General features: G+C 40.6%; 1 protein-coding gene and 1 pseudogene across 1 annotated transcript; both read left to right on the top strand.

The window, feature by feature from the left end:
* LOC132181838 (uncharacterized) overlaps positions 1–11,075 on the top strand; it is a 55,581-nt pseudogene extending 44,506 nt beyond the window's left edge.
* A 999-nt stretch (positions 11,076–12,074) lies between these two features.
* LOC132181837 (uncharacterized) lies at positions 12,075–24,072 on the top strand. The gene is made up of 2 exons (XM_059595067.1): positions 12,075–12,235; positions 23,817–24,072. Exons 1-2 carry the CDS (start codon positions 12,075–12,077, stop codon positions 24,070–24,072), a joined length of 417 nt encoding a protein of 138 aa, XP_059451050.1.
* Positions 24,073–27,187: the final 3,115 nt, after the last annotated feature.

The raw sequence follows: 27,187 nt of genomic DNA, 5'->3' as shown, positions 1-27,187 counted from the left end.
ACTACCTCGGTTCCGAATGCCAAGGCAAATGGTGTGTCCTCGGTTGGAGTTCTTTTGGTTGTCCGGTATGCCCATAAAACTTCTGGAAGATCTTCCACCCAATCTCCTTTGCGATCATCAAGTTTTTTCTTCAAGATTTTAAAAATCGTTTTGTTGGTGGCCTCGACTTGCCCATTAGCTTGGGGATGCCCTGGAGAAGAGTAATAGTTCCTTACCCAGAGCTGGGCACACCAGTCTCGGAATGAGTCGCAGTCGAACTGCTTGCCATTATTTGTGATGAATGCATGGGGAATGCCATACCGGCATATGACGTTCTTCTATAAAAACCGTTCTATTGCCTTAGCTATGATATTTACAAAGGCTTCAACCTCTGCCCATTTGGTGAAATAATCTCATGGATATCGTTGAGACCTTGAGGAAAGTAGAAATCAACATTCCTTTATTAGATGCAATTAAACAGATTCCTTCATATGCTAAATTCTTAAAGGATTGTTGCACTAACAAAAGGAAGTTTCAGGAGTATGAGACAGTGGCCTTAACAGAAGAGGTAAGTGCAGTCTTGTTCAGAAAATTACCACCAAAGCTAACAGATCCAGGTAGTTTTACCATTCCTTGCAGTATAGGAGACCATTCTTTTGAAAAGGCACTACTGGATCAAGGAGCAGGGGTGAATTTGATGCCTTACACTGTATATGAAAAGTTGGGATTGGGGGAGCTTCAACCAACCTCTATCACCTTGCAATTGGCAGACAGAAGCATCAAAAGACCAAGAGGTATACTTGAGGATGTTTTGGTAAAGGTAGGTGCATTTATTCTACCAGCTGATTTCATTGTATTGGATGTGGAAGAATCTCCTATGCCATCACCTTTACCTATTATCTTAGGAAGACCCTTTATGAGAACTGTTGATACTACAATAGGTGTGAAAAAAGGGTATTGTGAGCATGAAGGCAAATGGTGAGACAATAGAGTTCAAAATATTCGATGCATTGAAATTACCTCAAGGAGATTTAGAATATTTTGATGTTTGTATGATCCAAGGTGTTAGTGAGCCAGTTTTGCTGGGCCAACATAAAGATCCATTGGAGGCCACCCTCACCCATAGTTTAATAAGGCAGGACATTGAGCCAAAACATGAAGATGTTGCCAATGACATCATTGAAACAGTGCATCACCTTGAGGCCTCTCCAAAATACTCACGTAAGTATACTCCTCCCTTCGAGATGCTTGAGCCTACTAATACCTCTCTTGTTCCTTCTATTGTCCAGGCACCCAAGCTGGAATTGAAGCAATTGCCAGACCACCTAACACATGCCTACTTAGGAGCAAACAAGACACTACCAGTCATAATTGCAGCAAATCTAAGTTGTGACGAAGAAGAAAAGCTGTTGAGAGTGCTTAGAGAGCATAAAACTGCTTTGGGGTGGACCATTGCTGACATCAAGGGAATAAGTCCAGCCAAATGCATGCATCAAATCTTTCTTGAAGACGAGGCCAAGCCAACTAGGGATGCATAAAGAAGACTCAACCCACACATGAAGGAGGTAGTCAAGGCGGAGGTATTAAAACTACTGAATGTGGGCATCATCTATCCCATCTCAGATAGCAAATGGGTCAGTCTAGTCCAAGTAGTACCAAAAAAGAGTGGGATCACAGTGGTGAAGAATGAAGATGATGAGCTGATACCCACAAGAGTAACCACTGGGTGGAGGGTATGCATCGATTACAGAAGATTGAACAAGGTAACCAGAAAAGACCATTTTCCATTACCCTTCATTGACCAAATGCTAGAGAGGTTAGCTGGCCATAGCCACTATTGTTTCTTGGATGGGTACAGTGGCTATAATCAGATTGCAATAGCACCAGAGGATCAGGAGAAGACCACCTTCACATGTCCTTTTGGCACATTCGCCTACAGAAGGATGCCATTTGGCTTATGCAATGCCCCAGCCACATTCCTAAGATGCATGATGAGCATTTTTTCAAACATGGTGGAGAAAACCATTGAGGTATTTATGGATGACTTTAGTGTTTTTGGGTCTAGTTTTGATGAATGCCTCCACCATTTGAAGAACGTGCTCAAGGGGTGTGAAGAATGCAACTTAGTGCTCAATTGGGAAAAATGCCATTTCATGGTTCAAACAGGCATTGTATTGGGTCATGCTATTTCAAGCAAGGGCATTGAGGTGGATAAGGCCAAGATAGATATCATCTCCAAACTTCCCCCACCTCTGACAGTAAAGGGGGTGAGGAGTTTTCTTGGACATGCCGGATTCTATAGAAGGTTCATCAAGGATTTCTCCAAGATCTCTAGACCCCTCTGTGCATTTCTAGGGAAGGAAGCCAAGTTTGAATGGACTAAAGAATGCATGACTGCCTTCAACACACTGAAAATGCTGCTCACATCTGAACCAATAATGTGGGCACTTGATTAGAGTCTACCCTTTGAGCTCATGTGTGATGCCAGTGACTTTGCTGTGGGAGCTGTCTTGGGTCAAAGAATCAAGAAAGTACCTCATGCCATTTATTATGCTCCTAGAACTTTGAATAATGCCCAGCTAAATTATTCCACTACTGAGAAAGAATTATTAGCTGTCATATTTGCTTTAGAGAAGTTTAGGTCGCACCTAATTGGTTCTAAGGTTATTGTATTCACTGATCATGCTACGTTGAGATATTTGTTTGCCAAGAAAGATGCCAAACCTAGATTGATCAGATGGGTATTATTACTACAAGAGTTTGACCTTGAGATTAGAGACAAGAAGGGCAGTGAGAATGTGGTGGTGGATCACTTATCTAGACTACTCCACAAGAAGGAAGGAGATGAGCTCCCACTGAATGAAAATTTTCCAGATGAGCAGTTGTTTGCAGTTGATATCCAACTCCCATGGTATGCAGATATAGTGAATTATATCACTGCCAAGGTGTTTCCTCCAAGTATGTCTAGCCAAGAAAGGAAGAGGTTAATATCTATATCTAGACAATACCATTGGGATGACCCCTATTTGTTCAAATTCTGCTCTGATCAAATCATTAGAAGGTGTGTCCCAGACGATGAGCACTTGAGTATTTTGCAGCACTGTCATCAGTTTGCTTGTGGTGGACACTTTGGGGACAAGAGAACAACGCTTAAGGTATTACAATATGGGTTTTATTGGCCTAATATGTTTAAAGATGCTTTCTTGTTTTGCAGCTCTTGTGATAGATACCAAAGGACAAGTAACATCTCATCCAGAAATCAAATGCCACTGCGAAATATTCAAGTTGTAGAGCTCTTTGATGTTTGGGGTATTGACTTCATGGGACCATTTCCTAACTCATTTGGTTATTTGTATATTCTTGTGGGTGTGGATTATGTGTCTAAATGGGTCGAGGCTATCCCCTCAAGGACTAATGATCACAAAGTGGTTGTAAAGTTTTTGCAGGAAAACTTCTTTGCTAGATTTGGAACACCTAGGGCAATCATTAGTGATGGGGGGAGCCACTTTTAACAACTATGCCTTTACCTCTGTGATGAAGAAGTATGGCATCACTCATAAGGTTGGCACTCCATATCATCCCCAAACCAGTGGCTAAGTGGAGATCAGCAACAGAGAAATCAAAGGTATCCTTGAAAGGACAGTGAACCCCAATAGGAAGGATTGGTCACTACGCTTAGATGATGCACTATGGGCTTATAGCACTGCTTACAAGACACCTATCAGTATGTCTCCATATCGTTTGGTTTTTGGGAAAGCATGTCATCTACCAGTGGAATTGGAACACAAAGCGTATTGGGCCATCAAGAAGTTTAACTATATCGAAGCAAGCTGGTGACAAAAGGAAGCTCCAACTAAATGGACTGGAGGAACTAAGGCGTGATGCATATGAGAATGCCAAGCTCTACAAGGACAGAACCAAAGCATACCATGACAAACAACTGGTCAGGAAGGAGTTTCAAGTAGGACAGAAGGTTTTGGTCTATAATTCAAGATTGAAACTCTTCGCTGGAAAGCTTAAGTCAGGATGGTCTGGGCCCTGCATTGTTACACAAGTATTTCCTCATGGAGCCTTAGAAGTTCACAACCCCCAGACTGACCAATCATTCAAAGTCAATGGGCACAGAGTCAAGCCATATCTTGAAGTCAAGTTAGTACCAAGAGATGAAGATTTGGCACTCCAATCCGTCCAAAATGCTGCACCACCATCTGGAGCATCTACTTCTGGACAGCAATAAGCAGGGACCACAGTATGGCTGAAGACGTTAAACTTAGCGCTCATCTGAGGCACCCCATAGTTTATCCTTTTATTTTGTTTTGATTAAATATGTTTTTAGTTAATCTTTTTATTTATCTTTAAATTTTGTTCTTTTTACTTGTTTGTGTGTCTTCTTATTTTGTAGGGACAAGTGTGCTTCACTTCAAGTTTGGGGGCATGCTATGAGCCATGCTTTCCAAGATCATATCGACCATCTCCCGGGTACATTCTTAACTTTACTTAGACACATTGGGGACAATGTGTCATTTAAGTTTGGGGGTATGGGCACACATGATTGTTCACACACTTTGTCCCAATTTCAAGTTATTTGTTTGTGTGTTTGTTTGTTCATTAAAATTTTTTTTAAAAAAAAAAGAAAAAAAAAAAGTTTATGCATGTTCATGTATGCTCGAAAATTTTAAGTTGATCTAAAATAATGGTGTCTTGAATTCATCAGTGAGCTTAGCATTTTGAACACATGATCTGATGAGTGAATCTGTTAGTTTGGTTACTTGTTGAGGACAGTTGAAAAATCACATGTTTGATCTGATCACACAAGCACATTAGCACATAATCTGTAAGGTAAGACATGAGGTCTGATATTTGTTTTTCTACATCTTGAATGAAATTGGATGCCTTATTAGATGACACTATGGCATATATTGTGATGAAAAAAGAAAAAGAAAAAGATGTGAAATAAATTATCATTGATAGCTTTTCACTGAGTAACTGGACCTCTTGCCTCAAAGCATTGAGTGTTCACCTCAAAAGGTGAAAAATGTTGATTTGATCAATGTCATGGTTAGTTGGTTTTGTAGCCTTTTTGACTCGAGTTAGTAGGTCCTTAGAGGTGTCGTTACACCTAATGCCCTAAAACCACTTGGTTTGGGAGTCATTGACTTAACACTCGCTACGGGGTCAATTAGAAAGCTTAAGGGAACCAACATTGCACAACCTGAACAAAGAAAAAAAAAAAAAAAAAAAAAGAGAAGAGGAAAAGAAATATGCCATTGTGTCATTCTAATAGGAATTTTAGTGAATTTTGAGATATGGAGACGTTACACATTGGAAAGAATTGGAAGCCTTATAATTTTGTGCTGATTCCCTTTACACTGTTTTCAAACTTGTGAGGTTTTAGCATGTCCTTTCTAAGTAATTGCACTTTGAGATTCCAATTCATTGTGAACATGGAGTTCATCTGTTTAAGCTTGCTAATGAATGGAAATCATGATCTTGAAGTGATACTTTAATTTTTGAAATAACATGAACTGTGCATGATGTTTGTGGGTAACATTTCTGGAAAACCCTCACGAGACTTCACTTGTCCTCTAGGGAATTCCTATAGGTTTAAAAGGATTATTGCATATGCTAAATGCAATCATACATCCCACGAAAGATGGATTTATCTTTTTATTTTCTGTTCTTCCATTTTTGTTTTTAGTTTTGTATTGCTAAGGGACTAGCAATATGTAAGTTTGGGGGTGTGTTAAGTGCTAAAATATTCACATTTTCAGCCCTTAACTTGCATGTTTTAATCCTTTGATTTTAGTTAATTAGGTCATTTTAATTCCTTTTTGTGTTTTCCATACTTTTGTAGGCTTTTGGAAGAAAATGAAGTAAATCTAGAAGATTTGGGCTCAAAGAGAGAAGAAAGGAAAAATGGGAGCCCCCTGACACTGCGATCGATCACAAGATACCTGCGATCGAGTGTAGTACCAGAGAAGACACAGCATGAAGCAGGCCATGAGCGATCGAGCGCATAACAAAAGAGTATCGATCACAGACCTACGATCGAGCGCACACGGGCTGCGATCGATCGCACCTGTGCGCAGGAGACACATCAAGTGGCAGCCAGAGTGTCTTTCTTTCCATATTAGGGTTTTCCAACTCCCAATTGTAATAGGTTTTGAAACCCTACGAGATTCCTAGGTTTACTAGTTTGTCAAGGACTTCTAAAGCCTATAAATAGACCCTTAAGCCTCTAGAATAAGGAGGCTTTAAAAATGAGAAGAATAGGAGCTCTTCAAGTTCAAGTCTCGGGTTTATTTTTTTCTTTTCTTTTCTTTTGTTTTATGAAGATGTTTAACATCAATTTTATGTGTAGCTAAATTATTTAGTAGAGCTAGATTGAAGCCCTAGTTATGTTTTGTTCATATTCAATATTGGCGCCTTTGTGATGATCTTGTTCTGATATCTAACTTGGTTAATACCTAGTTTCATGAATTCCTTATATGTGTGTGCCTGATCAACATGTGCATGTGGTATGGACTAGTTAATCAATTTGGATGACCGAGTCCTGGGTTTAACATAAGTAACAAAAGAATCCACACCGCGATTCTTGGGTTAATCAACATGGGGAACCGGGAGTATACACCCATGCCCTAGGCCTCAGGTGTTTGTCGATTTCCATAGAACACATGCTTTTCTAAAGAACAACTTAGTATATACCATGCTAAATCATTTAGGAAAGAAAAGAGTTGACAAACATTAGATAGACATAACTTGATCAAAACATTGGCATATTGATATATTAACTTAATATAATTAGTGGTGGATACCAAAGCCCTACCTTTTTATCATTATCAATTCAAATCTAATCTTTGTTTTATTTTACTTTGGGAATTTAATTTAGACATGATTCAGCAGTCGTAGTGGGAATGACCCTGTCTTTGCACACTATACTACTATGTTGACCTCGTGCACTTGCGGGTAAAACATCCAGTTATTTGCCTATTAATTTAGGTGGGTAATTGTGGAACAACACCTAACTCATTGCTTAGGGAAATCTATAGCTTAAGGAGTATACATCCATGCCCTTAGTTTGACAAACATTAGATAGACATAACTTGATCAAAACATTGGCATATTGATATATTAGCTAAATATAATTAGTGGTGGATATCAAAGCCCTACCTTTTTATCATTATCAATTAAAATCCAATCTTTTGTTTTATTTCACTTTGGGAATTTATTTTAGACAAGATTCAGCTGTCCTCGTGGGAATGACCTTGTATTTGCACACTATACTACTATGTTGACCTCGTGCACTTGCGGGTAAAACATCCAGTTATTTGCCTATTAAATTAGGTGGGTAATTAAGACAACAAGTTTTTGGCGCCGTTGCCGGGGACTGCGGCGAATTTTGTTTAAAATTTATTTTCCTTTAGTTGTGTTATTTTAATTTTTAATTTTCAATTTTGTGTTTGTCAAAAAGATTTTATATTGATTCTTAAATTTTTTTTCTGTTTTCTGTTTCAGGTTGCGGACTAGATTTTATATTGATTCTTAAAATTTGTCTTCTGTGATTGCGATCGAACATCAGCCAAGTGTGATCGAGCGCAGTGCGATCGAATGCACTAACCTGCGATCGAGCGCAGTTCCAGGGAGCATCCGAACCAACAGCACTGAAGCTGCAATTCAATTGATGCAAGGTCGTCGATCTCAAGACTTAACCGTCATTCCACTCGATCCCAAAATTGAGCGCACAATTTGACAACGACCTAGAGACAAAGAAGAAGAGGAAGAAATTGAGATGGAAGATTTGCAAGAGAATCCAATTGGGCCAAGACCATTAGAGGCAAATCCACCACCGGTGAGGAGACCGATGAAACAAGCATTCGTTCCAGCAAACGTCCAGCAACCCTCATGCATAGCATATCAACCGGAGGTGGAAGGCAGCTATTATATTTCTCCCCAAATCCTTAATGCATTGACTCACTTTAGAGGCACAGCTACTGAGGATCCCAACTTGCATCTTAAAGAATTCTTTGATTTATGCAAATTGCAGCATGTCAAAGGCCTAACTCCGAAGAGACTCAGGTTAGTCCTTTTTCCTTTCTCTTTGAAAGATAATGCTAAACTGTGGTATAATTCTTTGCTTGCAGATTATATCCGTACTTGGAAAGAATTAGCCACCAAGTTTCTGAAGAAGTTTTTCCCAGCTCAGAAGACAAGACAACTTAAAAGGGAACTTCAAATGTTCCAACAACGAGATGGAGATCTGTTCTTCGAGGCATGGGATCACTTCAATTCATTGCTTCTTAAGTGCCCACATCACAACATCCCTCAAGATGATCAGGTACAAATTTTCTATGAAGGTTTAGATGATACTAACAAGGGTATTGTGGATACAGCTTGTGGAGGTATGCTGATGGAAAAGAGCAGTGAGGAAGCCATAAGGATCTTCGAGATGTTGAGTGAACACACCCAACAATTTCCATCCAGAAGGAGGCAAGGTGTAAGGAGCAAAGGCAGGAATGAAGAAAATAGCAAAGTGCAAAATCAGATGGCTGCCATGCAGAAGGCATTCCTTATACTTGTAAACGCCATGAATACTCAGAACATCTATCCCAATCAGCTAGCCACCCAATTCCAGGTATGTGCCATATGTTCTCAAGTAGGTCATACTACTGAAACTTGCCCTTTATATTCATCTGCAGATCAGGAGCAAGTGCACTATATGGGACAAAACAATTACCCCTACAAGAACAATCCATACTCCAACACCTACAAGCTAGGGTGGCAAAACCACCCTAATTTCTCATGGAGTAACAAACAAGGATAACAAAAGGATCCCCAACAAGGAAGCGAACCAACTCAAGAGTCAAAGTTGAACCAATTGGAGAATATGATTCACAACCTGGTGACCACACAATAGCAATTCACGGCTGATCAAAAATAATTCAATACAAAGACTGATCAAGCCATTCAAAGACTGGAAGTGCAAATGGGTCAGATGGCAAAATAGCTAAGTGAGAGAAAGCAGAAAGAATTTCCAACCCAAACAATACCCAATCTAGGGGTGAATTTGATGTCTTACACTGTTTATGAAAAGCTGGGAATGGGGGAGCTTCAACCAACCTCTATCACCTTGCAATTAGCAGACATAAGCATAAAAAGACCAAGAGGTATACTTGAGGATGTTTTGGTAAAGGTAGGTACATTTATTCTACCTGCTGATTTCATTGTATTGGATGTGGAAGAATCCCCTATGCCATCACCTTTACCTATTATCTTAGGAAGACCCTTTATGAGAACTGTTGATAATACAATAGGTGTGAAAAAGGGGTATTGTGAGCATGCAGGTAAATAGTGAGACAATAGAATTCAAAATATTCGATGCATTGAAATTACCTCAAGAAGATATAGAATGTTTTGATGTTTGTATGATCCAAGATGTCAGTGAGACAGTTTTGTAGGACCAACATAAAGATCCATTGGAGGCCACCCTCACTCATAGTTTCACAAGGCAGGACATTGAGCCAGAATCTAAAGATGTTACAAATGACATCATTGAAACAGTGCATCACTTTGAGGCTTCTCCAAAATACTCAAGTAAGTATACTCCTCCCTTTGAGATTCTTGAGCCTACTAATACCTCTCTTGTTCCTTCTATTATCCTGGCACCCAAGCTGGAATTGAAGCAATTGCTAGAGCACCTAAAATATGCATACTTAGGAGAAAACAAGACACTACCAGTCATCATTGCTGCAAATCTGAGTTATGAGGAAGAAGAAAAGCTGTTGAGAATTCTTAGAGAACATAAAAACGCTTTAGGGTGGACCATTTCTGATATTAAAGGAATAAGTTCATCTACATGCATGCATCAGATCTTCCTTGAAGACGAAGCAAAGCCAACGAGAGATGCACAGAGAAGACTCAATCCTCATATGAAGGAGGTAGTTAAGGCAGAGGTCTTAAAACTACTAGATGTGGGCATCATCTATCCCATCTCAAACAGTAAATGGGTCAATCCAGTCCAAGTAGTGCCCAAAAAGAGTGGGATCACAGTGGTAAAGAATGAAGATGATGAGCTGATACCCACAAGAGTAACCATTGGGTGGAGAGTGTGCATCGATTACAGAAGACTAAACAAGGTAACCCGAAAAGACCATTTTCCATTACCCTTCATTGATCAAATGCTAGAGAGGTTAGCTGGCCATAGCAACTTTTGTTTCTTGGATGGGTACAATGGCTATAATCAGATTGCAATAGCACCAGAAGATCAGGAAAAGACTACCTTCACATGTCCTTTTGGCACATTCACCTACAAAAGGATGCCATTTGGTTTATGCAATGCCCCAGCCACACTCTAGAGATGCATGATGAGCATTTTTTCAAACATGGTGGAGAAAACCATTGAGGTATTTATGGATGACTTTAGTATTTTTGGGTCTAGTTTCGATGAATGCCTCAACCATCTGAAGTGTGTTCTTAAGAGATGTGAAGAAAGCAACCTAGTGCTCAATTGGGAAAAATGCCACTTTATGGTTCAACAAGGCATTGTATTGGGATATTCTATTTCAAGCAAGGGCATTTAGGTGGATAAGGCAAAGATTGACATCATCTCCAAACTCCCCCCACCTTAGACAGTGAAGGGGGTGAGGAATTTTCTTGGACATGCTGGGTTCTATAGAAGGTTCATCAAGGATTTTTTCAAGATCACTAGACCCCTCTGTGCTTTGTTAGGGAAGGAGGTCAAGTTTGAATGGACTAAAGAATGCATGACTGCTTTCAACACACTGAAAAAGCTGCTCACATCTGCACCAATAATGAGGGCACCTGATTGGAGTCTACCTTTTGAGCTCATGTGTGATGCCAGCGACTTTGCCTTGGGAGCTGTCTTGGGTCAAAGAATCAATAAGGTCCCTCATGCCATTTATTATGCTTCTAGAACATTGACTGATGCTTAGCTAAATTATTCTACCACTGAGAAAGAATTATTAGCTGTCATATTTGCTTTGGAGAAGTTTAGATCATACCTAATTGGCTCTAAGGTTATTGTATTCACTGATCATGCTGCTTTGAGATATTTGTTTGCTAAGAAAGATGCGAAACCTAGATTGATCAGATGGGTATTACTTCTGCAAGAGTTTGACCTAGAGATTAGAGACAAGAAGGGCAGTGAGAATGTGGTGGCAGATCACTTATCCAGATTACTCCATGAGGAGGAAGGAGATGAGCCCCCATTGAATGAAAATTTTCCAAATGAACAGTTGTTTGCAATTGATATCCAACTCCCATGGTATACCGATATAGTGAATTATATCACTGCCAAGGTGTTTCCTCCAGGTATGTCTAGCCAAGAAAGAAAGAGGTTAATATCCATATCTAGACAATACCATTGGGATGACCCCTATTTGTTCAAATTCTGCACTGATCAAATCATTAGAAGGTGTGTCCCAGACGAAAAGCACTTGAGTATTTTGCAGCACTGTCATCAGTTTGCTTGTGGTGGACACTTTGGGGCCAAGAGAACAACACTTAAGGTATTACAATCTGGTTTTTATTGGCCTAATGTGTTTAAAGATGCTTTCTTGTTTTGCAGCTCTTGTGATAGATGCCAAAGGACAGGTAACATCTCATCCAGAAATCAAATGCCACTGCAAAATATTCAAGTTGTAGAGCTTTTCGATGTCTGTGGTATTGACTTCATGGGCCCATTTCCTAACTCATTCGGTTATCTATATATTCTTGTGGGTGTCGATTATGTGTCTAAATGGGTCGAGGCTGTCCCCTCAAGGACTAATGATCATAAAGTGGTTGTGAAGTTTCTGTAGGAAAACATTTTCACTAGATTTGGGACACCAAGGGCATTCATTATTGATGGGGGGAGCCACTTCAACAACTATGCCTTTGCCTCTGTGAAAAAGAAGTATGGCATCACTCATAAGGTTGGCACTCCATACCATCCCCAAACTAGTTGCCAAGTAGAGATCAGCAACAAAGAGATAAAAGGTATCCTTGAAAGGACAGTGAACCCCAATAGGAAGGATTGGGCACTACGCTTGAATGATGCACTATGCGCTTATCGGACTGCTTACAAAACACCTATCGGTATGTCTCCATATCGATTGGTTTTTGGGAAAGCATTTTATCTACTAGTGGAATTGGAACACAAAGCATACTGGGCCATTAAGAAGTTTAACTTCGATATGAAGCAAGCTAGTGAAAAAAGGAAGCTCCAACTAAATGAACTGGAGGAACTGAGGCGTGATGCGTATGAGAATGCCAAGCTTTACAAGGACAGAACCAAAGCATACCATGACAAGCAACTGGTCAGGAAGGAGTTTCATGTAGGACAGAAGGTTTTAATCTATAATTCAAGATTGAAACTCTTCCTTGGAAAGCTTAAATCAAGATGGTCTGGGCCCTACGTTATTACACAAGTATTCCCTCATGGAGCTTTGGAGGTCCATAACCCCCAGACCGACCAGTCATTCAAAGTCAATGGACATAGAGTCAAGCCATATCTTGAAGTAAAGTTAGCACCAAGAGATGAAGATTTGGCACTCCAATCCTACCAAAATGCTGCACCACCAGCAGGAGCATCAAGTTTTGGACAGCATTGAGCAGGGACCACTGTCTGCTGAAGACGTTAAACTTAGCGCTCATGGGAGGCACCCCATAGTTTATCTTTTTATTTTGTTTTGTTCAGTGAGTTTTCAGTTAATCTTTTTATCTATCTCTAGTTTTGTTTCTTTTTACTTGTTTTTGTGTTTTCTTGCTTTGCAGGGACAAGTGTGCTTCACTTCAAGTTTGGGGGTGTGCTTTGAGCCATGCTTTCCAAGATCATGTCGACCATCTCCCGGGTACACTCTTTCCTTTATTTAGACACATTGGGGACAATGTGCATTTAAGTTTGGGGGTATGGGCACACATTGTTGTTCGCAAGTACCTACCTAAATTAATAGGCAAATAATTATGTGTTTTACCTGCAAGTGCACGAGCTCAACACAGTAGTATAGTGTGCAAATACGGAGTCATTCCCACGAGGATTGCTGAATCTTGCTTAAAATCAATTCCAAAAGTAAACTAAAACAAAGATTGGGTTAAGTTGATAAAGATAAAAAGGTAGGGCTTTGATATCCACCGCTAATTATATTTAGTTAATATATCAATATGCCAATGTTTTGATCATATTATGAATATCTAATGTTTGTCAACCTAAGGGCATTGGTGTCTACTCCTTAAGCTATTGATTTCCCTAAGCAACGAATTAGGCATGAGTGTCTACTCTAATTATTTTCTTTCTTAAAGGATTTAGCATGGGTGTCTACTAAGTTGTTCTTTAAGAAAGCATAAAAACTGTGGAAATCGACAAACACATGAGGCCTAGGACATGGGTGTCTACTCCCGGTTCCCCATGTTGATTAACCCAAGAACCCAGTGTGGATTACTTTAGTTACTTATGTTAAACCTAGGACTCGGTCATCCAAATTGATTTAACTAACTAGTCCATACTACATGAACATGTTGATCAGGCACACACATATGAGAAATTCACAAAACTAGGCATTAATCAAGTTAGATATCAAAACAAGATTATCACAAAGGCGCCAATATTGAAATATTAAATAAACATAACTAGGGCTTCAATCTAGCCCTACTAATAAATTAGTTACACATAAAATTGATGTTAAACATATTCATAAAATGAAAGAAAATAAAAGAATAAACCCGAGACTTGAACTTCAAGAGCTCCTCTTCTTCTCCTTACAAGGCATACCTATTCTAGAGGCCTAAGGGTCTATTTATAGGCTTTAGAAGTCCTTGACAAAGTAGTAAACCTAGGGATTTCGTAGGGTTTCAAAACCTATTACAATTGGGAGTTGGAAAACCCTAATATGGAAAGAATGACAATCTGGCCGCCACTTGGTATGTCTCCTGCGCACGGGTGTGATCGATCGCAACCCGTGTGCGCTCAATCGCAGGTCTGCGATCGATCCTCTTCTGGCATGCGCTCGATCGCTCCTGGCCTGGATTGTGCTTTGTCTTCTCGGGTACTGCGCTCGATCGCAGGTACCCTGTGATCAATCGCAGTGTCAGAGAGCTCCCAATTTTCCATCTTCTCTCTTTTGAGCCCAAATCATCTAGATTTACTTCATTTTCTTCCAAAAGCCTACAAAAGTATGAAAAACTCAAAAAGGAATTAAAATGACCTAATTAACCAAAACCAAAGGATTAAAACATGCAAGTTAAGGGCTGAAAATATGAATATTTTAGCACTTATCACACCCCCAAACTTACATATTGCTAGTCCCTTAGCAATACAAAACTAAAAACAACAATGGAAAAACAGAAAACAAAAGATAAATCCATTTTTCGTGGGATGTACGATTGCATTTAGCATATGCAACAAGCCTTTCAAACCCCTAGGAATTCCCTAGTGGACGAGTGAAGTTCGTGAGGGTTTTCCATAAATGTTACCCACAAACATCATGCACAGTTCATGTTATTTCAAAAATTAAAGCATCGCTTCAAGATTATGATTTTCATTCATAAGCAAGCTTAAAATGATGAACTCCATCTTCACAATGAATTGGAATCTCAAAGTGCAAGTACTTACAAAGGACATGCTAAACCATCACAAGTTTGAAATTTGTGTCAGTGAATTACTACAAAATTATGAGGCTTCCAAATCTTTCCAATATGTAATGTCTCCTTATCTCAGAATTCACTGAAATTCCTATTAGAATGACATAATGGCATATTTCTTTTTTTTTTGGTCAGGTTGTGCAATGTTGGTTCCCTTAAGCTTTCTAATTGACCCTGTAGCGAGTGTTAAGTCAATGGCTCTTAAACCAGGTGGCTTTAGGGCATTAGGTGTAGAGACACCCCTAAGGACTTACTAACTCGAGTCAAAAAGGCTACAAAACCAACTAACCATGACATTGATCAAATCAACAATTTTTCACCTTTTAACATGAACACTCAATGCTTTGAGGCAAGAGGTCCAGTTACTCAGTGAAAAGCTTATCAGTGATCATATTTTTCTTCTTTTTCTCTTTTTTTTTTCATTTTTTTTTCATCACTACTATATATGCCATAGTGTCATCTAATAAGTATCCAATTTCATCCAAGATGCAAAAACACACATATCAGACCTCATGTCATACCTCATAGATTATGTGCTAATGTGCTTGTGTGATCAGATCAAACATGTGATTTTTCAACTGTCCTAAGCAAGTAACCAAACTAACAAATTCACCCATCAGATCATATGTTCAAAATTTTAAGCTCACTGATGAATTCAAGCCACAATTCTTTTAGATCAACTTAAAATTTTTAGAGCAAACATGACCATGCATAAACTCTCTTTTTTTTTTTTTCAAATAAACAAACAATACAAACAAATAACTTGAAATTGGGACAAAGTGTGTGTGAACATGTGTGCCCATACCCCCAAACTTAAATGACACATTGTCCCCAATGTGTCTAAGTAAAGGAAAGAATGTACCCAGGAGATGGTCGACATAGTCTTGGAAAGCATGGCTCATAGCACACCCCCAAACTTGAATTGAAGCACAATTGTCCTTGCAAAATAATAAAACACACAACAAGTAAAAAGAAACAAAACTAGATGAATGAAAAGATTAACTTAAAAGACACCAAACAAAACAAAATAAAAAGATAACTATGGGATGCCGCCCAAGTGCGCTCGATCGCACGCATGGTGCGTTCGATCGCACTAGCAGAATGCGATGAAACCAAAGTGGAGACCTGCGCTCGATCACACATAGGTTACGATCGATCGCAGTGACAGAATGTAAAAACATGACAAAAGACTTGAAACACTAAAATACCAAAGTAAAATAAAAGACAAAGGAAAACAAAAACAAAATATAAGGCAAACAACAAAACAAAAGGATATGCTATGGGGTGCCTCCCATGAGCGCTAAGTTTTACGTCTTCAACCAGACAGTGGTCCCCGCTCAATGTTGTCCAGAAGTAGATGCTCCAGATGGTGGTGGCAAACGGCTTAGGATGGATTGCATCAATTCTTCCAAGGTAGCTAATCGTTGATCCATCAATGCCTTGTCTTCCCAAGCCTCCATTCTTTGATCAGCCAGCTCTTTCCGAAGGCCCGCCATTTCTTCACTAAGGGAGCAGTATTGGGCAGCTTGAAAGACAAACGGGCCCTCCTCCTCTTATACTGCTACCGGCTCAACTGCCGGTTCATCTTCTGCTCGGCCTCATCCGCCTCTTCACCAACTTCTGGTACGGGAGGTGCCCGAGGCATATGGGAGCAGCTTTTGTTCCATTGGCGAATGTCGTATATGGGAGTGGTGGTGACTGGCTCATCAGCTGCGGTGCCCTTGATGCCATTTTTTTGAAGAATATATGTGATGAGATATGGGAAAGGCAACCCCCATGAATGAGTGGACTCCGCTCCCCCAATGTGCACTCCATTCCAAAATTTATGTATTTGGTTCCAAAGAATGTTGGGAATGGAGTACCAGGTGTCTTTGTGGAAGGCGTAGAGGGTTTGAAGAAATTGATTACGCCTTTGAGTTTTGTGACCTAAGGGGAAGGCATTGCAATGCAAAATGGAGTCCACAAACCACAGCCTTCGAGGTAGCTTGGACCAGTTGCCGGCATTATGGTGGGCATCCGCATAGTGCCCTTGGCACATATCTTCAATGATTTCCGCCACATAGTATCAGGGCGGTTGCTCGGCAAGATGTGCAGCTTCTGGAGGATGCTCATCGTTGCATTGAAGGGCGGCGGCAATGTCAGCCCTAGTCACATCAATAACTTGGCCTTGCACCTTTGAGGAGAGAGCAGCCAAGTTGTCACAGTCATGGGAAAGTTTGGCATAAAATTCAATGACCAACTTCCGCTAGGCGGTGGAGGTGACCGGTTTGAAGTGCTTCTTGAGTCCCCTTCGCTTATACTCGGCGACCACCATTGAGTCGCCTCATGGTTTTGAAAGTCTTCGCGAATGGCGAAGGTACTCTCAAACAGCAGCTCCCGCTCCTCAAAAGTGGCGAGGGAGAAATAGCTTGGGCCTCAGACCCCCTGGAAGATGAAGCACGGGTTCTAGGCATGTTGAGCTTGACTGGGGACTTTTGTCGAATAGGTGGTGCGCACTTCTGATGACCAAGGTTGCCAAGGCACAACAACAACTACCCAAAACTCCCTGCAAAACAATAAAACGCAACACAGAGAGGCAATGTGAGTGGATGAACACCCACAATTGTAGAAAATGATGGAAAAAATGGAAGTTGGGGGTTAAACAGAGTTGGGGTGTTGATGGGTGATGTGTGTGTGATATGCGATGATGGTGGTGGCCGCAGGGGAGAATGAGGCCTTGCAAGTGCAGATGCGGTGTGGTGGTGGTGGTTGAAGGCCAGTGGAGATGAGGAAAAGTCGTGGTGCACCGGTGAAAGTGTGGGTGCAGATGATGGAGACTGTACGGCGTAGTGAGAGTGTGAGGGGGAATGGGGAAAAAGTGACCTAAAATGGGTCACGTGGCCTGCTGTCCGATTGCGCTCAATTGCACACCTAGTGCGCTCGATCGCATTCGGCCAGAGGTGTGCGTGTGTGGGTCATGTGCGCTCGATCGCACTTAAGGTGCGTTCGATCGCACTGACAGAAAGTGTAGAGCCACCCTTCGGTTACTGCGCTCGATGGCATACTTGTTGCGATCGATCGTAGTAATTTTTTTTTTTTTTAAAAAAAAAACAAAGCAAAAGAAAAATAAAATAAAATACAAGGAATAATTGAGACATATGTAAAGTAAAGAAAGTAACATGAAGAAAACAAGAGGGAGAATGTTACCGCCTTCAGTGGCCTCAGTACCACTGTTTTGAGTAGATGCGCTTGAGGTTCTGGACTGCTCAAACGCGTCTACTTGTGACTGTAATGTTCCTAGTGTGAAGAGCTGCACTTGAGCAATTCAGAATTTGGCTTAAGTGCGCTAGTAGAAGTAGGACCTCTAAGAACTGTGGCTGCCTTTAGCTACTGGTGACTCCCTGGGTTAGGTATTGTTTGAGCTAGAAATTCTGCCTGCTTCCTCTTACTCAGCTCCTTTGCCATCTGACCCATTTGCACTTCCAATCTTTGAATGGCTTGATCAGTCTTTGTATTAAATTGCTTTTGATCAGCCGTGAATTGTTGTTGTGAAGTCACCAGGTTGTGTATCATGTTCTCCAGTTGGTTCATCCTTGACTCTTGACTTGCTTGGCTTGCTTGTTGGGGCCCTTTCTGCTGCCCTTGATTATTACTCCAAAAGAAATTTGGATGGTTGCGCCATCTTGGATTGTAAGTATTGGAGTATGAATTGTTCTTGTGGGGCACAAAATTCACCTCTTCTTGCTCTGCAAATGGAGATAAAGGACACTTCTCAGTGGTGTGATCTAGATGGGAACAAACAGCACATACCTGGATTGGTGTGTCCTGTTGCAGATGCAAGATTTTTTGAGCAGTCATGGCCTTGACAATCATGTCCAACTTCTTTTCTACAGTAGCCAATTGATTGGTTGATCCCCCACCGAGGTTTACTTCATACATGCCCTTGCTTTTGATTCCTCTCCTTCCTCTTGAACAGAATTGCTGTGAATGATCACTTAATGTTTCAAAAAGTTCCACAGCTTCCTCACTACTCTTCTCCATAAGTGTTCCTCCACAAGCTGAATCAACCATCCCTTTGTTAGTATCATCTAATCCTTCATAGAAAATTTGTACCTGCTCATCTTGAGGGATGTTGTGATGTGGGCACTATAGAAGCAAGGAATTGAAGTGATCCCAGGCCTCAAAAGAACAAATCTCCGTCTCGCTGTTGGAACATTTGAAGTTCCCTCTTAAGTTGTTTTGTCTTCTGGGCTGGAAAAAACTTCTTCAGGAACTTAGTGGTCAATTCTTCCCAAGTATGGATAGAATCTGCAGGCAAGGAATTGCACCACAGTTTAGCATTATCTTTCAAAGAGAAAGGGAAGAGGACTAACCTGAGCCTTTCTGGAGTTCGGCCTTGGACATGCTGCAACTTGCATAAATCAAAGAATTCTTTAAGATGCAAGTTGGGATCCTCAGTAGCTGTGCCTCTGAAGTGAGTCAATGCATTAAGGATTTGGGGAGAGATATAATAGCTGCCATCCACCTCTGGTTGATATGCTATGCATGAGGGTTGATGAAGGTTTGCTGGAACGTATGCCTGCTTCATTGGTCTCCTCACTCGTGGTGGATTTGCCTCTAATGGTCTTAGTCCAATTGGATTCTTTTGCAAGTCTTCCATATCAATTTCTTCTTCTTCTTCTTTGTCTCTAGGTAGTTGTCGAATTGTCCGCTCAATTTCAGGATCGGGTGGAAGAACGGTTGAGGCTTGAGATCGATGACCACGCATTAACTGAATTACTTCTTTAGTTACGCAGCTTCAGTGCTACTGGTTTGGATGCTCCCTGGAACTGCGCTCGATCGCAGGTTGGTGCGTTCGATTGCAGTGTGCTCGATCGCATTTGGCTGACGATTGATCGCAATCACAGAATGTGAATCCGCAACCTGAAACAAAAAAAAAAAACAAAAAAGTTAGGGAAAATGAAAAATCTTTTTGATTTTTTTTTTTATAACAACTAAATAAAAATTGAAAATTAAAATAACACAACTAAAGGAAAATAATTTTAAACAAGATTCACCGCAATCCCCAGCAACGGCGCCAAAAACTTGTTATTCACAATTACCTACCTAAATTAATAGGCAAATAATTATGTGTTTTACTCGCAAGTGCACGAGGTCAACATAGTAGTATAGTGTGCAAATACGGAGTCATTCCTACGAGGATTGCTAAATCTTGCTTAAAATCAATTCCAAAAGTAAACTAAAACAAAGATTGGGTTAAGTTGATAATGATAAAAAGGTAGGGCTTTGATATCCACCGCTAATTATATTTAGTTAATATATCAATATGCCAATGTTTTGATCATGTTATGAATATCTAATGTTTGTCAACCTAAGGGCATTGGTGTGTACTCCTTAAGCTATTGATTTCCCTAAGCAACGAATTAGGCATGGGTGTCTACTCTAATTCTTTTCTTTCTTAAAGGATTTAGCATGGGTGTCTACTAAGTTGTTCTTTAAGAAAGCATAAAAACTGTGGAAATCGACAAACACATGAGGCCTAGGGCATGGGTGTCTACTCCCGGTTCCCCATGTGGATTAACCCAAGAACCCGGTGTGGATTACTTTTGTTACTTATGTTAAACCCAGGACTCGGTCATCCAAATTGATTTAACTAACTAGTCCATACCACATGCATATGTTGATCAGGCACACACATATGAGGAATTCACGAAACTAGGTATTAATCAAGTTAGATATCATAACAAGATCATCACAAAGACGCCAATATTGAAATATTAAATAAACATAACTAGGGCTTCAATCTAGCCCTACTAATAAATTAGCTACACATAAAATTGATGTTAAACATCTTCATAAAAGAAAAGAAATGAAAAGAAAAGAATAAACCCAAGACTTGAACTTCAAGAGCTCCTCTTTTTCTCCTTACAAGGCATACCTATTCTAGAGGCTTAAGGGTCTATTTATAGGCTTTAGAAGTCCTTGACAAAGTAGTAAACCTAGGGATTTCGTAGGGTTTCAAAACCTATTACAATTGGAAATTGGAAAACCTTAATATGGAAAGAATGACACTCTGGCTGCCACTTGGTATGTCTCCTGCACACGAGTGCGATAGATAGCAACCCGTGTGCGCTCGATTGCAGGTCTGCGATCGATCCTCTTCTGGCATGCACTCGATCGCTCTTGGCCTGGATTGTGCTTTGTCTTCTCGAGTATTGCGCTCGATTGCAGGTACCTTGTGATCGATCGCAATGTCAAAGAGCTCCCAATTTTCCATCTTCTCTCTTTTGAGCCCAAATCATCTAGATTTACTTCATTTTCTTCCAAAAGCCTACAAAAGCATGAAAAAACACAAAAAAGAATTAAAATGACCTAATTAACCAAAACAAAAGGATTAAAACATGCAAGTTAAGGGCTGAAAATATGAATATTTTAGCACTTATCACACATGTTGTTCACACACACTTTGTCCCAATTTCATGTTATTTGTTTTGTACGTTTGTTTGTTTATTTAAAAAAAAAAAAAAAAAATTATGCATGTTCATGTTTGCCCTAAAATTTTAAGTTGATCTAAAAGAATTGTGGCTTGAATTCATCAATGAGCTTAAAATTTTGAACACATGATCTAATGAGTGAATCTGTTAGTTTGATTACTTGTTTAGGACAGCTGAAAAATCATATGTTTGATCTAATCACACAAGCACATTAGCACATAATCTGTGAGGTATGACATGAGGTCTGATATGTGTGTTTCTGCATCTTGAATGAAATTGGATGACTTATGAGATGACAGTATGGCATATTAAAAAAAAAAATGATATGTGGAATAAATGATCATTGATGGCTTTTCGCTGAGTAACTGGACCTCTTACTTCAAAGCATTGAGTATTCACGTCAAAAGGTGAAAAATGTTAATTTGATCAATGTCATGGTTAGTTTGGTTTTGAAGCCTTTTTTACTCGAGTTAGTGGGTCCTTAGGGGTGTCTCTACACCTAATGCCCTAAAACTATCTGGTTTGGGAGTCATTGACTTAACGCTCGCTACATGGGTCAATTAGAAAGCTTGAGGGAACCAAACATTACACAACCTGACCAAAAAAAAAAAAAAAAGAAATATGCCATTGTTGTTCATTCTGATAGGGATTTCAATGAATTTTTAGATATGGAGACATTGCATATTGGAAAGATTTGGAAGCCTCATAATTTTGTGCTAATTCACTTTACACTGTTTTCAAACTTGATATTTTAGCATGTCCTTTGTAAGTAATTGCACTTTGAAATTCCAATTCATTGTGAAGATGGAGTTCATCTTTTTAAGCTTGCCAATGAATGAAAATCATGATCTTGAAGTGATGCTTTAATTTTTGAAATAACATGAACTGTGCATGATGTTTGTGGGTAACATTTTTGGAAAACCCTCACGAGACTTCACTCGTCCTCTAGGAAATTCCTAGAGGTTTAAAAGACTTGTTGCATATGCTAAATGCAATCGTACATCCCACGAAAGATGAATTTATCTTTTTGTTTTCAGTTTTCCATTTGATTTTTAGCTTTGTATTGCTAAAGGACTAGCAATATGTAAGTTTGAGGGTGTGTTAAGTGCTAAAATATTCATATTTTCAGCCCTTAACTTGCATGTTTTAATCCTTTGGTTTTAGTTAATTAGGTCATTTTAATTCATTTTTGTGTTTTCCAAATTTTTGTAGGCTTCCGGAAGAAAATGAAGTAAATCTGGAAGATTTGGACTCAAAGAAAGAAGATGGGAAAAATGGGAGCCCTTGACACTGCGATTGATCACAGGTTCCCTGCGATCAAGCGCAGTACTAGAGAAGACAAAGCTTAAATCAGACCATGAGCAATCGAGTGCACAACAGAAGAGGCTCGATCGCAGACCTGCGATCGAGCGCACACGGGTTGCGATCGATCGCACCCGTGCGCAGGCCACATCAACTTGTAGCCATGATGCTAATATTTCCATATTATGGTTTTCCAACTCCCACTTGTAAAAGGTTTTGAAACCCTACGAAATTCCTAGGTTTACTAGTTTGTCAAGGAATTCTAAAGCCTATAAATAGACCCTTAAGCCTCTAGAGTAGATGAGGGCTTTGTAAGGAGAAAAATTGGAGCTCTTCAAGTTCAAGTTTCGGGTTTATTCTTTTTCTTTTATTTTATAAAGATGTTTAGCATCAACTCTATGTGTAGCTAATTTAATTAATAGGGCTAGATTGAAGCTCTAGTTATGTTTTGTTAATATTCAATATTGGCGCCCTTGTAATGATCATGTTATGATATTTAACTTGATTAATACCTAGTTTCATGAATTCCTCATATGTGTGTGCCTGATCAACATGTGCATGTGGTATAGACTAGTTAGTTAAATCAATTTGGATGACCGAGTCTTGGGTTTAACATAAGTAACAAAAGTAATCCACATCGGGTTCTTAGGTTAATCAACATGGGGAACCGGGAATATACACCCATGCCCTAGGCCTCATGTGTTTATCGATTTTCATAGAACATATGCTTTTCTAAAGAGCAACTTAGTATATACCATGCTAAATCCTTTAGGAAAGAAAAGAGTTAGAGTATACACCCATGCTTAACTCGTTACTTAGGAAAATTTATAGCTTAAGGAGTATACACCCATGCCCTTAGGTTGACAAACATTAGATAGACATAGCTTGATCAAAACATTGACATATTGATATATTAGTTAAATATAATTAGTTGTGGATATCAAAGCCCTACCTTTTTAACATTATCAATTTAAATCCAATCTTTTGTTTATTTCCCTTTGGAAATTTATTTTAGACAAGATTCAACAGTCCTCGTGGGAATGACCCCGTATTTGCACACCATACTACTATGTTGAGCTCGTGCACTTTCGGGTAAAACATCCAGTTATTTGCCTATTAAATTAGGTGGGTAATTGAGACAACAATCCCTAGGCAAACGGGTAAGTTGAGATCACTAACAAGTCAATCTTCAAACTTTTGAAGAAGAAACTTGGTGACCGAAAAGGAGAGTGGGCAAAAGATATCCTAGAAGTTCTATGGGCTTAACAGACCACAAGGAGAACTCCGACCGAGGAAACCCCCTATGCTCTGGCTTTTAGGACCGAGGCAGTTATACCTGCCGAGGTAGGCTTGGGCAGCTTCTGAGTGGAAACCTTTTGGCCTGAGAGTAATGATGAAGGCCTACTGCTACATTTAGATCTGCTACAGGAGAAGCGAGGAAAGAGTAGCTTGGTATTTCAACAAGAAGGTCAAGTATCGAAGCTTCAAAGTTGGAGATTTGGTCTTGCGAAAGGTTACCATTGCCACCAAAGATCCAACCGAGGGAAAGTTAGCTCCCAATTGGGAAGGGCCTTACAAGGTGACCAATTGCCGAAGAGCGGGAGCTTACTACCTTGACTACTCCGAAGGAAAGGCACTGTACAGGCCACGGAACGCCGAGCATCTTAAAAAGTACTTTGTTTAAATTGTAATTTTTTTAAGTGATTTATTGTTATTCTGATTTATTTCTTTTTCTTTTATGACTTATTTCATCGAATAAAAATCTCCTGAAGTTGCACCACTTGAAAAGACTATTAACCCTCAAAGTGTGAAGTTAGAGGCACCTCTCAACTTGCTTTTCAGGCAGGTTTTCGAAGGTAGTTAGAGAGAGACAGTAGAAGAGACTATAACTCATCTCTCAACTTATTTCTCGGACATGTTTCCGAAGGTAGCCAGAGAAAACAGTTGAAGAGACTATAACTCACCTCTCAACTTACTTCTCGGACAGGTTTCCAAAGGTAGTTAGAGAGAGACAGTCGAAGAGACTATAACTCACCTCTCAACTTACTTCTCGAACAGGTTTCCGAAGGTAGTCAGAGGAAACAGTCGAAGAGACTATAACTCACCTCTCAACTTACTTCTCGGACAGGTTTTCGAAGGTAGTTAGAGAGAGACAGTTGAAGAGACTATAACTCACCTCTAAACTCACTACTAGTTCACCACATTACTAACCACTCGGACAGGCAGTCCGAGGGGATCTTCTCAACTAAAATGTCAGACAGATATCCGAGGGGGGTTGGAACTTAATGATTAAAGATGTGATTATTGAGTTGATTACTGTATACAATCAGACTTTTTTTGGGTCAAAATGCTCAGGTGCCTCAGTGGTAGCAGGTACATTGGTAGGGACTTGAGGCTTCGCGGCTAGGCCATTGCCTGAGAGTTGTTGTGTACCTCTAGGAGTATAGCCAAATTCAAAGATTCTCTTGGCATCTGGTATTTGCTTCTGTCCAAGTGAGATGACCTGCTCAAGGGCTTCATCGGTAAAAGGCAGATTATCGTCCTTCACGATATTGAGGTCTATAGAGCAGGAAGGATCCTAAGCCCAAGCTCGAAAAGTCTCAAAACTGAAGGTAATGCCATCTAACCAAGCATTGTCGCTTGTCCAGGCGGCATACGACAACTGCTTCTCATACTTACGAGCTCAGTCATCGGCTTCTCGCAGTTGAAGCTCGGTCTTCCAGAGTTTGTCATTAAAAAACTTCCTCTCCTCAATCACTTTTCGAGATGTCCAGGCATCCTCAGCCATTGCCCCCTGAACGTCCCTCTCGGCCTGAGCCTCTCGGACTTCCCTCAAGACCTCAGCAAGTCTCTTATTAAGCTGATTTTGATCTTCCTTTAGTATGGAATTTTCTTTAAAAAAATGACCATTATTGGCCCGAAGAGCCTACACCTCAACGGTCAGATCCGTAAGTTTTTTGTTAGCTATGGCCTGAGCAGTTGTGGCCTTGGCAGCTTCACTTTGAATAATAGATTGTTGCTGACCAACAGCCAGCAATTCTGCATCTTGTTGGGAAATAACTCCCCTCAATTTTGTATTTTCGGTCTAAAACTCCGACAGTTTTCGCTCAAACTCCACAAATTTGGCTTTCAAGTTGTCGGACTCCTCAACCGAATGGTGTGTAACTTTCATGAAGTCGTAGTAAAGAAACTGCAAGCTCATCATGCTCTGAAACAAAAGAAAAAAGATTAGTACATACAAAGCAATGCAAAACAGTTGAAGAAATGATACTTACAACAAGCTGATAGTAGAGGCAAGCCTCCACCATGCCTCAGGCGGTGTCATCATGTGTCCCAGTCAATTGGCCATGGGGTGCCAGAGCCACCAAGGCAAAGAAAGGGTTCCCTAGAAGATCACCTTTGAGTTTAGTAAGGGGATAACCCACCGACCATGCAACTCTGGGAGGTTGCACCCTAGACTAGCTTGCAGCAAAATTGTCTTGAGCTGCAACCTCCTGCGCGTCAGGAGCAGTTATAGCCCGAGCACCACTTGGGCTAGGTGCCTAAGAGCTAGCACCCGTTTGCACCTCTTTCTGCGTCTCTGTAACTGACAGTCTTACCAATTCGGCTACAGAAATCACAGCTTTGGGCCTTTCATCCTCATTCCCCACCGAGGAGTCCAAATATACCTCCATCGCAACCTCCTCCAAGATGCGTTTGATGTTTGGACCTGAGTGAATCGGAGTAACTAACTCTATATAGATTATAGGAGTCAGGACATTGGCAAGCTTGGCTAAAGGAACAGGCAGAAAGGGGGCAGGAGAAATGGGCTAGCAGTAGGCACTAGCCGGACGAACAACAGGCTTAGAGCCCCTTTCCATTGAGCTACCAAAAGTTGGGCAACTTTTTGCTTGCCTGCAGCAACAGCATCAGGGGACCTTACCGGTTCTGTCACCCTAACCTTTTTAAGCACTGGCTACTTAGCCTCCCCAGACTCATCAACAAGCTCCAAAGCCAAAGTCTTCGAGGGCTTATCTCCTGGACGCATGTTCTTCATAGGCGCCCTCTTCACATCCCTTTTAATCGGCCTCACAACCGACTCTTCCCCAACCTGATGGGGTCTTACCATGGCCTCAGGCACCGCACCCTCCAGGGCACTTTGCTTCTGCGCAACCTCAGGCGCCATATCTTTCGGTCTCTTTGATTTACCAAGACTGGCCTCGAGAGCATATAGATGTTGTTCTAACTTGGCCGTAATGACCAAGTTCTTAAACAAAATAGCACTCTCATGCTCTCGGGCCCAAGTCATAACCATGTTCACCCGAGCGTGCTCCTCTAGAGACAACATCAGTTCAAGACTAGTGTCATCCACTGGGAAACTCGTTTCCCGAGGAACCCTTGGATCTTCCACCTTCTCCAAAGCAGCAAACTCCCATTTTCCCCGATCAAAGAAAAATTTATTCCTCCATGCTCGGTTATTGATGAGAGTTTTTTCATACAACACCAATTTGCCACGTCGGGCCTGGAAGTTATAGAGCACCTCCATCTTTCGGTTCCTGGTGAACCTGTACGCCGACAAGAATTCCCTGATAGTCAAGGATTTCCCGTCCCCCAAAGCCATTGGCCACAAGACTACACAGCCAAAGAACATTCTCCAGGCGTTGGGGATGATCTAGTGAGGAGCCACATTCAAGTGACTCAATAACTCCCGAACAAGCCTCGGGAAGGGTAGTCTGAGACCTGCACGGAACATCTCCTCGTACAGGCAGACTTCATGCTCCTAGGCACTCACTAAGGCACCTTTTTGTTCATCATCAAAC

Source organism: Corylus avellana, chromosome ca5 (genome assembly GCF_901000735.1).
Source record: "Corylus avellana chromosome ca5, CavTom2PMs-1.0".
Lineage (NCBI taxonomy): Eukaryota > Viridiplantae > Streptophyta > Magnoliopsida > Fagales > Betulaceae > Corylus > Corylus avellana.
Note: the sequence above shows the minus strand (reverse complement) of the source record. Positions and strands in the feature narration are given on the sequence as shown.